Source organism: Danio aesculapii, chromosome 6 (genome assembly GCF_903798145.1).
Source record: "Danio aesculapii chromosome 6, fDanAes4.1, whole genome shotgun sequence".
NCBI classification, from domain to species: domain Eukaryota; kingdom Metazoa; phylum Chordata; class Actinopteri; order Cypriniformes; family Danionidae; genus Danio; species Danio aesculapii.
In genome coordinates, this window is record NC_079440.1 from 5,933,119 (window position 1) to 5,948,352 (window position 15,234).

The 15,234-nt window shown below is 34.7% G+C and overlaps 1 protein-coding gene across 1 annotated transcript in view; it reads left to right on the plus strand.

Annotated features, from left to right (window-relative positions):
• The window catches only part of sema5bb (sema domain, seven thrombospondin repeats (type 1 and type 1-like), transmembrane domain (TM) and short cytoplasmic domain, (semaphorin) 5Bb), a 157,787-nt gene that overhangs the window by 110,611 nt on the left and 31,942 nt on the right, over positions 1 to 15,234 (plus strand). Inside the window, exons 12-13 of the mRNA XM_056459394.1 lie at positions 5,376 to 5,493; positions 10,644 to 10,828. Coding sequence (XP_056315369.1) covers positions 5,376 to 5,493; positions 10,644 to 10,828 — 303 coding nt within the window. The remainder of the gene's footprint in view (positions 1 to 5,375; positions 5,494 to 10,643; positions 10,829 to 15,234) is intronic.

Sequence of the window (15,234 nt, forward strand, 5' to 3'; positions counted from 1 at the left end):
GTCATATAATAATAGTAATAACTAAAAAAACAGCAGGGTGAGGAAAACTGTAATGGTAACAATTGCATAGTTACTTTAAATTTACTAAACTGAAATATAATTATATCTGTTTTAAGATTGTAGATTCTCAGAGTCAACAAAAAGTGAAAAAAAAATCTACACTTGCTCCAAAAAGAGAGAAAAAGGTCATATAATAATAGTAATAACTAAAAATACAGCAGGGTAAGGAAAAATGTAATGGTAACAATTGCATAGTTACTATAAATTTACTGAACTGAAATATAGTTATATTTATTTTAAGATTGTTGATTCTCAGAGTGCAAAAATGATTTCCAGTTAAAATGTAAAATAACGCCATTATGCTTTATCTTATAGTTTTTTAAAGAAAGTAAGGATTTCTTGTTTAAGGATTAAATTTCTATTACTTTTGTTTAGAGATTTAAATAAAAACGTAAAATTTAACAAAGTAAAAAAATTTATTTAAACGTAAAAAAATCCTTAAAATCCTTTGTTTGTGAAAAATACTTGCAACTATCCACATTATCAAACACAGGCTCATTGCGGATACGCATCCAGGTCTACATTTATGGGGACAATGAAATATGTAACTGGAGGTACGCCTGCCAGCAGTTTTTTTTTTTGCAAATCCGCCACAGGCCGCAATGTACGATTTTTGATGATCTTAGATTTATCTCACACGTCCTCTTCTCGTATAAATCCATCAGACGGTGCAATATACACTTCAGCCGACCAAGCCAGGTTGCTGTTGTCTGGCTGACTGCCTTGACCGACCCACCCCCTTCCCTAAACCCAACCGATAGTGTTTTCAAAAGCAATCTAGAATAAGGAAAACCATCGCAGCCGCACGATTTCACCACATTTCAGGCTGTTGTTTGTTTATTTATAAATTTTTTTTTATTTTCTGGAACTATTCTTCACCAGACTCGAACCCCGTTGTTGCGGTCACTCTGTGTCCCACGTCCGCCAACGTATGCGGCGAGCCACTGGGCAAACCGGTAACACCGGAAAAGCTGTCCACTAGGTAAGTGGTCAGTGGTAGCGCTAAAAGGAACAGCAGCCATCGGCGGCCTCATACCGCCCCATAGCATTCATTTTAAAGATGAAATAGCCAAACGTACCTCTAGCTACATAAATCTCCAGAAATGTAGACAGGGGTACACATCCACAATGAGCCTATGTTGACATTATCAGAATCTGACTCGTGTTCAAACCAAATAAAGAAAAAGCCTTGAAAGATGAATCTGTCAATTATGAGCATGGGGAGTTACAATTCTTCCCCATGCTTGATGCAATTAGCCAATCACAACACACTCTGGTCAGCTGACCAATCAGAGCACTCAGAGGTTTTCAGAAAAACAGAGAAATAAGGTGCTGCAATAATGTACAGTATGTGAGAAATAATGTGTTTGTTGAACGTTCAGGCATGTTAAACAACTCATTAATCAAAATAACAACCTTTTAAAATAGCACCATATGGCCTCAATAGAGAAGTTTGAAAAAGAGCTTGATTTTTCTCCTTCATCCAGCGTGTCAGATCTGCACGATTCAAGCGTGGCTGTAATTACTTTAGAGGTAAAAGAGAGCACTTTATTTAAGGAACGTGATGCTTTGGAGGCTCTCCCAAAATTCCAGCTGCACATGTTGCACAAACACGCACATTTGATGTTACAGGACGTGCTGGAGCTGTGTTTATGAAGCGACTCAGTGTTTAGCATGCCATGCAATGGAGAGAAGTCATTTCATTACAAATTCCTCCCCATGCACACGGACACACAGGTGGCCAAAGGTCAGATCTTACAAAATCGTTGCAAATAACGCTAATTATTTTATTTCAGTTCTTATCTATAGTGTCTGATTCTGCTGAAAGTGTTTAGTCGTGTCATTATCGTTTTATATAACCTTTAATGCATGTAAATGTATTCTCTGTGAGCCTTTTAGCATCCCCAGTACATTATGTGCAGTTGGCTCATGTTTGGTAAAAGGATGTTTGGGTGTATTAGTGGGGTGCTGGGACACATGTTAATATTCGTTTTGGGGTAATGAGTGTATATGCTACCATTGTAAATTTTGGGGATTTTTTATTAATATTTAACAAGAGTCTTTTTAAAAATATGTGGTCTACACATACAAACAAACATAAAATGCTGAATAAGAAATGACATAAACCCAAATCAAGCCGTCACAACCTACAGAAACAAATAAATAAGTAAATAAACAAATAATTGAAATAATGGAAAAGTACAACTGAAATGAAAACGTAATTAAATAAATAAGGTGTAAATATAAATAAATAAATAAATAAATAAATAAATAAATAAATAAATAAATAAATAAATAAATAAATAAATAAATAACAGAAAAGTACAACTCTGAAATAAAACTAAAGTGAATAAATAAGTAGTAAATAAAATAAATAAATAAAATGTGAGGTACAAGTCTGAAATAAAACATAATTAAATAAATAAGGAGTTTATATAAATAAATAAATATAAATAAATAAATAAAATAATAAATAAACAAAAAGAAAAGTACAACGGAAATAAAACGTAATTAAATAAATAAGGAGTAAATAAAATAATAAATAAACAAACAAATAAGTAAATAAATAAATAATAGAAAAGTACAACTCTGAAATAAAACAATTAAATAAATAAGGAGTAAATATCAATAAATAAATGAATAATGGAAAACTACAACTCTGAAATAAAACAATTAAATAAATAAGGAGTAAATATAAATAAATAAATAAATAAATAAATAAATAAATAAATAAATAAATAAATAAATAAATAAATAAATAAATAAATAAATAAAAAGTGCAACTCTGAAATAAAATGTGATTAAATAAATAAGGAGTAAATAAAAATAACAAACAAACAAATAAAATATGAACTAAACTCTAATCACTAAACAAATAAAGATAAATACTTAAATAGATGGTTCTGTAAGATTTAAAATATATATTTATATATATTTTATGCTCACTAAGGCTGCATTTATTTGATAAAACAATACAGTAAGACAGTAATATTGTGAAATATTATTACAATTTAAAACAACTACTTTATATTTAAAAACATTTCAAAGTGTCATTTATTCCTGTGCCAAAATGCTGAATTTTCCAGTCTCCAGTGTCATGTGACATTTCAGAAATCATTGCTTGTAAATATTTGTGTAAAACATGATACATTCATGTCTTATTTTTTAAAAGAAAACATAAAACACAGCCATCAACAACAGAGATGGAAAGGAAAAAGGAAAACAAAATAGAGAATACAAAATACAACCTGTGTAGGTACACACTTACAGTAGATACATCAAAAACACTGTAAGTCAACAGGAAAAAAGTAAGGTCTTTATTTTCATTTTTTTAGATCAATTTAATGCGTCTTTCCGTTCTTTCCTTCAAGTATTAGTATCATTCTAAAAAAAAATCTGACTACATTTATTTAAATGATAGTGTATGTATCTCTTGTATTTGATGGTTTACAGGTAACTTGCTTGGTTTGCTCCTTTATACTTTATGTCCTTCTTAACAATGACACATCATTAAGACAATAAAACACGCTTCAGAATTAATAACAGACTCACACCACTGAAGCTGAAAAGGACACAAGGAGAAAATGATAAGTCTGTTAGGCTCTAATAAATCACCGCAGGTGCTGTCAGGTATTGTTTATCTCCCAGAGCAGGATTTGATGCTTGTGTCTTTGCTATAGTTACATATACTATAACAGCCAGATCATATCATGTGCTGATCAGATGCTTAGATTATATTTACTTTTCTCAAACTTACATATTTACAATACACAGTTGAAATCAGTAAATAGCCCTCCTGTGAATTCAAATAGTTCCCAAATGATGTCTAACAGAGCAAGGAATTTTCCACAGTATTTCCTATAATATTTTTTCTTCTAAAGAAAGTCTTATTTGTTTTATTTTGGCTAGAATAAAAGCAGTTTTTAATTAGTTTAAAAGCATTTTAAGGTCAATATTAGTAGCCCCTTTAAGCAATACACCACTGTTATGCATTGACTTGCCTAATTAACCTAGGTAAGCCTTTAAATGTCACTTTAAGCTGTATAGAAGTGTCTTGAAAAATATCTAGTCAAATATTATTTACTGTCATCATGACAAAGATCAAATAAATCAGTCGTTAGAAATGAGTTATTAAAACTATCATGTTTAGAAATGTGTTGGAAATCTTATTTCCGTTAAACAGAAATTTGGGAAAATATTCAGGAGGGCTAATAATTTGGACTTCAATTGCATATGATGATAATATATATAAATACAATATTTACGAAAGATTCACTTGGGATTTAGTGTTTACAGTATTAGTCAAAATGACAGTGGTTGTTGTAATAATTAATCTAATTTAGTTTTGAAATATAATGCTTGATTTATGCTTAGTTATTAAGGTATAGGGCATCACGGTGGCGCAGTGGGTAGCACAATCGCCTCACAGCAAGAAGGTCACTGGTTTGAGCCTTGGCTGGGTCAGTTGGCATTTCTGTGTGGAGTTTGCATGTTCTCCTTGTGTTCGTGTGGGTTTCCTCCAGGGGCTCCGGTTTCCCCCACAAGTCCAAAGACATGCGGTACAGGTGAATTGAGTAAGCTAAATTGGCCGTAGTGAATGAGTGTGAATGGATGTTTCCCAGTGATGGGTTGCAGCTGGAAGGGCATCCGCTGCGTAAAACATATGCTGGATAAGTTGGCGGTTCATTCTGCTGTGGCAACCCCAGATTAATAAAGGGACTAAGTCGAAAAGAAAATGAATGAATGCATTAAGGTATACAGCAGAGGTCTTAAAATGTCTATAGTGTTCAAACACTATATTTTAGGCTTTAAAAAGTCTTAAATCATTTTAAACAGGTCTTAATTTTGCTTTGTCCAAGTAAAGCTACTCAATCTGTCCAACATCTATCCAATCACTAACAATACATCTCAATAAAACTTTATTCTTTACATTTAAGGTTTTTTTTTTGCAAAGAGATAAACGGCTGTTAGACATTTCATACAGCAATGCATACAGCATACAGCAAATCCTCCATTAAATTCCCTAATCATGGAAAGAAAACTAAAAATAATCATATGATTTCTCATAATACTGGGTCATTCGAGAAAAATTTGTGTTTAACCCTGTATAAGTCTAAAATTTTCTTCGTAATGGTCTTAAAAAGGGTCTTAAAAAGGCTTAAATTTGACTTAATGAACCCTGCAGATACCCTGCATAATGAGAAATCGCATGTCTCTTTCTCTCGTGAGCAGAGAAACAACACACTCTTCCTGGTTTTAAGATGGCGTTTATGAAGATGTTGCCATTGACTTTATGTGTCTTTGTGTTTCTGCAGGGATTGTCTGGGTGCCAGGGATCCATACTGCGGCTGGGACCGTAAAGAGAAACGCTGCACCACCATTGAGGACAGCTCCAACATGAGCCAGTGGAGTCAGAACATCACAAAGTGTCCTGTAAGACATCCTTCTAGAACAATCCTCATATTTTAGCTTCTCTATTCTATTCTATTCTATTCTATTCTATTCTGTTCTATTCTATTCTATTCTATTCTATTCTATTCTATTCTGTTCTGTTCTGTTCTGTTCTGTTCTGTTCTGTTCTGTTCTGTTCTGTTCTATTCTGTTCTATTCTATTCTATTCTATTCTATTCTATTCTATTCTATTCTATTCTATTCTATTCTATTCAACTCAACTCATTGAAGTATGAGTACACCCCAGATCTGTTGTGAATTATTTGTGATTCTGAGTTTTGATCTGAAATCTCCATTTGACAGTGTCAATTACACACTGGTGTTCTGCACGACGGCTGGCCAATGTCACTCCTGTTCCCTCTCGACACTTCATTAGCTTCATAATTAGACATCACAGATTTCCTATTATCTCCCATGGTTGATATATTCTCAGATGATAATAAACAAAGCTTTGCTTTCATCAACGGCTTTGGCTTCATCAAAAGTTGCATACTTGTACCGGGCACTAAAATACTTATTATCGTGCTTATTAACTATAAGCTCTGTTTCTATTGTAACATCTGTTATATGATGGTTAATTCAGTTTTCCCCACAAACTTTTGCTGAATATCTTTTGGCTACAGTGTAAAAATCACTCCCAGATTTGCTTTATTTGTCCCATCAGGCTTGTAAACCAATATCATAAAAGTACCTCTTCTTGAGTGGGTATGTCTAAATATTTGTAATTTAGACAAATATTGATATTTTGCAAGGGTTTTGTCAAATTCGCAGCATTACTATTTGGTAAAAATTATGTCTGTACTATTGCTTATTTGTAGCTCATAATGGAAAATGCATGTACTTTATATACACTTACCGGCCACTTTATTAGGTACACCTTACTAGGACCTCCTTTTGGATTCAGAACTGCCTTAATACTTCATATCTCCATAACTCCATATTGACATGACAGCATCACGCAGTTGCTACAGATTTGTCGGCTGTACATCCATGATTTGAATCTCCCATTCCACCACATCCCAAAGGTGCTCTATTGGATTGAGGTCTGGTGACTGGGGAGGCCATTTGAGTACAGTGAACTCATTGTCATGTTCAAGAAACCAGTCTGAGATGATTTGCGCTTTATGACATGGTGCGTTATCCTGCTGGTAGTAGATGGGTAGACTGTGGTCATAAAGGGATGGACATGGTTAGCAACAATACTCAGGTAGGCTGTAGCGTTGACATGATGCTCAATTGGTACTAATGGGCCCAAAGTGTGCCAAGAAAATATCCCTCACACCATTAAATCACAACCGACAGCCTGAACAGTTGATGCAAGGCAGGACGGACTTTTTTCTTCCTCATTCTGATGCTCGGTTTGAACTGCAGCAGATCGTCTTGACCATGAGTTGATGCCATGTGATTGGCCGATTAGAAATTTGCGTTAACGAGCAGTTGGACAGGTGTACCTAATGAAGTGGGCGGTGAGTGGATATGGACAGTAACATTAACCAATATAATTGCTGTAAATTATTGTTAATTTTTTTATTATTATGTCTTATTACAGTTTTTGAACATTATTAATGTATTTAAACTCACTGTTGCTATAATTTATTTAACAGATTATTATTATTTTTTTTTTTATATAATTATTTTTTAGGGGTTTTCACCTTTATTTTGACAGGACAGTAGAGAGAATTGACAGGAAAGTGTGGGGAGCAGAGAGAGGGGAAGGATCGGCATAGGACCTCGAGGCGGGAATCGAACCCGGGTCGCCGCAAATACCGGAGTGCATGTGTCGGTGCACTTTCCACTATGCCATAGGCACCGACTTAATTATTATTTATATTATAATTATAAATTTTTTTAAACATGTATTTTTTTATTATTTAACATGTTTTCTTTTACGCTTTAAAAATGTGACTTTGCATTTTGCATAATCAATCAATAAATAAATAATATTAATTAAGATATTTCCCATTCAGAAACTAAATTCTGTTTAAGATCAGTAAAATATTTTATGAGAATATTTGTTACGTACATTATTGTTGTTGGAAAAAAACAGCTAAGAACTAGAAGTGTGTGATATTGACAGAAAAGTGATATTTACTTTTTATTATTATTAATTATACAGGATTTTGTGTGTTTTTGTGCTGGTATCTTAGCTGGTTTAGGTCTGTCATGCATATAAAAATGAAAAAGATCAGTAATTGGAGGAAAGTTCTGATTAATTACAATAATAATTCAGTCAGAAACCCTTTTTTAACTTTCATAATTCTGTGAATCATAGGCTCATTCTAACTTCACAGAGCTGCTGATTCCCTGAACTTTCTCCTCATTGATAGTCTGACGTTGAGGATCTGAGCCCTGTAGGACGATGAAGGAGAGCGTTATTATATAAATTCATAGGAGTGCCAACTGATAAGCATTGCATTTAACAATTTTTATCATGCAGCAGAGAAAAGACCTCTGAACATTTCGGATTATAATGTAGAAGTTGATGCAGGTTTGAAATTTCCATTGCAGTAGGTGTTAACAGTAACATTTGAGCAAGTCTGTGATGTGAACTTTGTTAAATGACACTGAGTCCTGGTCAGATTCACAGACTCACAGTGGATGATGGTATTCACTTTGATGGACACCACCAACACCTGCTCTCTGAAGATTGGCCATGCATTGAGATCAAATTGAGGCTGTTTTTATTCTCAGCACCTTTGCAATATGTGAACCTCCAAGTAGTCAGAAGGGAGGAATATTTTAATTTATTGTGGCTGCCGCTGCTTAGATGAAATATAAGGTTGCTTTACAGTTTAATATCTGCAGGGAAATGTGGGTCTGACTTTCAAAATTGGACTTTTTTGTTGATGCGTAACTTATAATTTCATCATTTTTTAAATCATTAATTATGAAAGTGTGCAATTTATGTGCCACAGGCATCATGATATTGTTAACATAAAAGCTGTCATCTAAAACGGTCTTCAATTGGTCAGCTAAGCAAATTGTCCCGCCCCAGTTTCATTTCATTGGTGGTGCTGTGTTTACTCTTAATTTTTTAATATGGCTTTTATGACATCAATCAAACATAACACTGAAGTTTTCCACAGAACAAAGTGTGGAGGCTAGATAAGGAGGTGAGTGCGTTATTAAATTGACATGAAAACACAAATTCACTTCTCATATTGAGAACACTAGAACTTTCTCTATTTGGAGCAAACAGATCAAAATGTAATTTGAGGCACTGGTTAATATTTCAGATATTGGGCTATTTTGTATATAACATATGACTGGTGTGAAGAACACATCAACATGCACCAACAAGCTGAAATATGCCAACACACTCTACAATTATAAATATTTAAAGTAGGCACCATCTTTATAAATAAACTGCTTAGTTGCAATCTAAAGAACTACATTCTCACCTGAAAAAGCCTCAAAAGTACATTGTGTTGTCCAACAGCTGCAATATTTGTCTAACTGTAGAAAATTTATTGATCTGCTGTCTCTATATGTGGCTGAAGTAATACACTAGGGTGAAGAGGCTGTGCGAGTGCTGTTATTGGAGAATATTGCGAGGCTATCAGCCAATCAGATTCGAGAACCAGACAGAACTGTTGTATAAAATTCATTCATCCATTTTCTTTGCGGCTTAGTCCCTTTATTAATCCAGGGTCGCCACAGCAGGATGAACCGCCAACTTATCCAGTATATGTTTTACGCAGCGGATGCCCTTCCAGCTGCAACTCATCTCTGGGAAACATCCATACACACTCATTTACACTCATACACTACGGAAGATTTAGCCTACCCAATTCACCTGTACCGCATGTCTTTGGACTGTGGGGGAAACCGGAGCACCCAGAGGAAACCCACACAAACGCAAGGAGAACATGCAAACTCCACACAGAAACGCCAACTGACCCAGCTGAGGCTCGAACCTGCGACTTTCTTGCTGTGAGGCGACAGCACTACCTACTGCGTCACTGCTTCGCCTGTTATATAAAATTATATATATAATTTTACATAAATATACTGTGTCTGTCTCGCAACATAATTTAATGGAACATTATTTAACTAATATTTTTTACATTTTATTTTCAAAAAGTTACTTGAAACATTAAATTAGACTCTTTAGTTGCCATTATTATACGTAATATATATAAAATCACTTCAGTAAATTTAATTTCATGCAGACACCAAAGTGGAACATCTCGTTTTTGATTATCATACACAAAATTCTAGTTTGATTCGTAGTTTATCTTATATTCAGAATGAACCGAGGGGCTTCTTAATGTTTAATTTGCTTTATTTATATAGCATATTATTCCTAATACAAGGTGTTTTTTTCCTATTTTTTTCTTCATAAAACCACATTGTGAAACATTAAACTCCTGACACAATAGTTGAACATGGCTTTTTCCAGTGTTTACATTTCTGTTCTGGAAATATATTCAAATTAGTGCATATAATATGCATTAATAACAAAATACTGAATATTTGCACATAAAAAACAACTATACAGTGGCGCAGTGGGGAGCGCTGTCGCCTCACAGCAAAAAGGTTGCTGGTTCGAGCCTCAGTTGAGTCAGCTGGCATTTCCTTGTGGAGTTTGAATGTTCTTCTCGTGTTGGCGTGGGTTTCCTCCGGGTGCTCCGGTTTCCCCCACAATCCAAACACATGCGTTATAGGAGGATTGGGTAAGATAAATTGTCCATACTGTATGTGTGTGAATGAGAGTGTATGGGTGTTTCCCAGTGATGGGTTGCAGCTGGAAGGGCATCCGCTGTGTAAAACATATGCTGGATAAGTTGGTGGTTCATTTCCCAGAGATGGGTTGCGGCTGGAAGGGCATCCGCTGCGTAAAACATGTGCTTTATAAGTTGACTGTTCATTCCGCTGTGGCGACCCCGGATTAATAAAGGGACTAAGCTGAAAAGAAAATGAATGAATGAATGAATGAAGTTGGTGGTTCATTCCACTGTGGCGACCCCTGATTAATAAAGGGACTAAGCCGAAAAGAATGAAATGAATGAATGAAAAAACAGCTATGTAATAAGAAACTTGTGTCTTAATACTGTGATTAATCTGCTAGGAAGGTTTGGTGATATCAGTTATTTTGTTTACCTCTATTATCTTTGCTTTTATATGTGCAGGAGAGGAACCTCACTCAGGATGGCGGCTTCAATGATTGGTCAGCATGGCAGGCTTGTAACCATGACGACGGAGGGGAAGGCACCAGCACATGCCAGTGTCGCACCCGGGCCTGCGATCACCCTCGGCCTCAGTGTGGAGGACTGAAGTGTGTCGGGGCTAATATAGAGGTGGCCAACTGCTCCAGGTACAGTACTATCACATACTGTATACTTACACCTGAAACTTGTCTATAGCACTTGTTCACTGCTGCTCTTATAGTTTGCTTCCTTGTCCTCATTTGTAAGTCGCTTTGGATAAAAGCGTCTGCTAAATGACTAAATGTAAATGTAAAATGTATACTTACCTCAGGATGACCATGTCAAAAATACTTAGTGTGACTAGTCTTAAAGGGATCCAAAAATAAAAAATTCAATATTTATTCTCCCTCATGTGCTTTTAAACTTTTACAAGTGTCTTTCCTCTATTCTACACAAAAAAAGAAGATATTTTGAAGAATGTTGATTGATGGCACCCATTGACCTTCATAGTAGGAAATATATATTTTATGAAAGTCAATGGCTGCCAGCTACTAGCATATTTCAATATATCTTCTTTTGTCCTTCTTTTTGGATCGTAGTCTTTGGGGATTCATGTTATGCAAGTCAATGGTGATATTCATTGTGAAAATCATAAAAAGCTTCTCAGGGAATGCAAATTAAGACCTGTTTTTTTCGATCTGATTGAAATGATGAAATAAATTATTGTTTTGAACCTGTTAGTTTTTTAGAGAACCAGATAAAACAACTTAATATAGAGTAAATGCATTTGTACTTTAAATATGATACTATAACCCCCTTTGTAGAGCCCCTAATATGGATTTTTGAAAATGACTTTCCATGCAGTGTGTAACACAGCTTTAAGTGAATGAAAACATCCAGCTGAGGTTTAAATCTGAAGGTGCACCTTGTTTAAAAATATAGATTTTTTCAATAAAATATTCAACTCAGTCGAATTAATTCAACAGTTAAATGATTCAATGTTCGTTCGGATGTATTGCCTGTTCGTAACGAATAGTTGACATGAAACAATACCAAATATGTTCTGTGTCGGATCCGGTAAAACATGAATGTGCCTTTCCCTTCAAACACTAGCAGAGTGCAGGTGTGTGTGGGACTAATCTTAACTGAAGATGAGTGAACATTATTGAGTGAACGTTCTGATTATTAATACCCTATAATAATCTACCCTGCAACCACGGGATTCGTCAGCCGTTTGTTAAAGGAAGGATCAGAAAAGACTATTGATATATGGGGCTTTGTCAGAGCTTGACAGGAACTTTACAGTACACAGTTCATGGATCAGTTTCTTTCTCCATTTCACAAGTGTAAGTAAGTGCGATTAAAATGGTATGTATCTGGTTAACTCTTTATATTCACATATCGCATCTTAAGCCACATTGAAGGTGAGGTTATGATCGTTTAGGGAACGCTAAGGAGGGGTTTGGGAACAAATTGCTAAATAAATCATATGGGAGTCGTTGGGATAATTAGGTAAAAATAAATGCATATTATAAGACAATGAAAGTGTTTTTGACCATGCATGCATATCAGCCTGTTGTTGGAGACCCCCAAAACCAAAATGTGAATTTTTTTTATGCATAATAGGGGCTCTTAAAGCTAAGGGAACACAACAACTATAGTAATATAAACAAATGACCCAATACTGTCGACCTATAGGGTATATCATACTACTGTACAATACACCTCAGTTTAAAAACTAAATTAGCCTATTACAGTTTCTCACTTCACTATAATCAATACTTTGGTATGCCGTAGCATTAACAAAATGTAAATATTGTATACAGCATAATACACTTTTAATGTAACATGATTACAAAACACTTTAGTATTTACTATGAATTACTATAGTTATTTTTTCATAATAAAACAGTTTGGGGCATTCTCATTTACTGCAATAAACAAACATGCACTCAAACCTTTGGCAGGTATTATGTAAGAAAGCTGTTCTTCATTCAAAGCACTATTATATAAGACTTTTACTGTGTTGCATTTGGGTTTGATGATGATGATGATGATGATGATGCTTCTACGCCATTTTTCAAGTTGGACAGCATCTCTCTGTCACTGTCACTGCACAGAAAACCCGCCACATGTGTTTGTATGCATATGAGAAAGAGTAAACGATGAGTCTGGGACTTCCCATGATGAAGTGGCAGGTGTAAACAGTGTGGCTAGACTGATATACGAGAGCCACAGCGATCCGCCTGAAGTCTTCAATCACAGCCAATCAAAATGTCTAAGCACATAAAAGTGTGACGCTTTTATTTGGTCTGATTCAGCCTTTCCGTGAGAGAAAGACACCACCCAGCGCTAACATCTGCAGTCCTCGAGTCCATCAATCCCCAAACACTCATGCAGGCTGTGTGGCTTTCTTCATTAACCCTTGTGTACTGTTCAAACTGACTACACTTCCGTTATGTTGGTGGCTGTTTTTGCCCCATTGACTTCCATTATAATGATATTTTTTGATTGCAAAGCCCTGACAGCATATAATCATGCATTCTTGATTGTTGGTGGTTTTCCCTGCTTGGAAGAGGTCAAATGTGTCATATATACTGTTGATCATTAGTTGGCAGCATTAACCCTTTAGATAGACCTGTGCTAAAAAGTGTCTGGCTTTTTATATGGAATAAAAACGGCAGATTATAGTTTGTGTGCAGAAATACATTTACTGTGTTTACTATGTTCTGAGAGCTGAGCTAGAGTTTAGATTCTCTGCCCGAGCCCGAGCCCAGACTTGACCCGACCCGGCCTGCCCATATTTCCTGCCACAATCTTCGGGCCGGGCCATGAGCATTTATGTATTTTTTTGTCATTACTTAATTAGCCTAATTGGGTGGAGAGCTATGCACAGATCTATAATGAAAGCATTCGATTACTTTCCTACTGATTGTGCTCATTTAAGACAAAATTATTTGTGTTTAAAATAAAAGACGTCAGGACAGACATGTTTACATATTATTAAGTGTGATTGTTTGTTGGAAAAGACACCCAAATCCCAAAGCGTCCACTTTTGCTCATTTTCAGATCGCGTGTACAGAAGCTGATCTGGGAACAACTCTTTATACGGAGCGCATCCTTCAGTCATACCTGTTTCACACTGCACACGCAAGCAGAGCAGAAGCAGCACACAGGCGTTTCACACCGGCTGCGTCTGCAGTGTACAGCTGATTGACGGCTACTGCACAGATCAATCTGTCTCTATCTATTCTATCTAGTTTCCTGTCTATATACAGTTGAAGTCAGAATTACTAGCCCCCCTGTTTATTTTTCTCCCCAATTTCTGTTTAACAGAGAGATTTTTCCAACACGTTTCTAAACATTCATTCATACAGTTTCTTTTCGGCTTAGTTCCTTTATTAATCCGGGGTCGCCACAGAGGAATGAACCGCCAACTTATCCAGCACATGTTTTTATGCAGCGAATGCCCTTCCAGTCGCAACCCATTTCTGGGAAACATCCATACACACTCACTCACACTCATACAGTACGGACAATTTAGCCTTCCCAATTCACCTATACCACATGTCATTGGACTGTGGGGGAAACCGGAGCACCCGGAGGAAACCCACACGAACGCAGGGAGAACATGCAAACTTCACACAGAAACGCCAACTGACCCAGTCGATGCTCGAACCAGCAACCTTCTTGCTGTGAGGCAACAGCACTACCTACTGTGCCACTGCGTCGCCATTTCTAGACATAATAGTTTTAATAACTCATTTCTAATAACTGGTTTATTTTATCTTTGCCATGATGACAGTAAATAATATTTGACTAGATATTTTTCAAGATACTTCCATACAGCTTAAATTGGCAGGGTAATGGTAGGCAGGTTAGGGTAATTAGGCAAGTTACTGTATAACGATGTTTTTTTAGGGCTAATAATTTTGTCCTTAAGATGGTGTTTAAAAAATTTAAAACTGCTTTTGTTCTAGCCGAAATAAAACAAATAAGACTTTCTCCAGAAGAAACAATATTATCAGACATACTGTGAAAATTTCCTTGCTCTGTTAAGCATCATTTGGGTATATATATATAAATAAGAATAAAAAAAAATTAAAGGGGGGCTAATAATTCTGACTTCAACTGTGCGTGTGTGTATATATATATATATATATATATATATATATATATATATATATATATATATATATATATATATATATATATATATATATATATATATATATATATATATATATACATATATATACATATATATATATATATACATATATATATATATATACATATATATATATATATATATATATATACATATATATATATATACATACATATATATACACACGTATATATATATATATATATATATATATATATATATATATATATATATATATATATATATATATATATATACGTATACATATATATATATATTTATATATATATATATATATATATATATATACATATACATATACATATACATATACATACATACATACACACATATATATATATATATATATATATATATATATATATATATATATATATATAT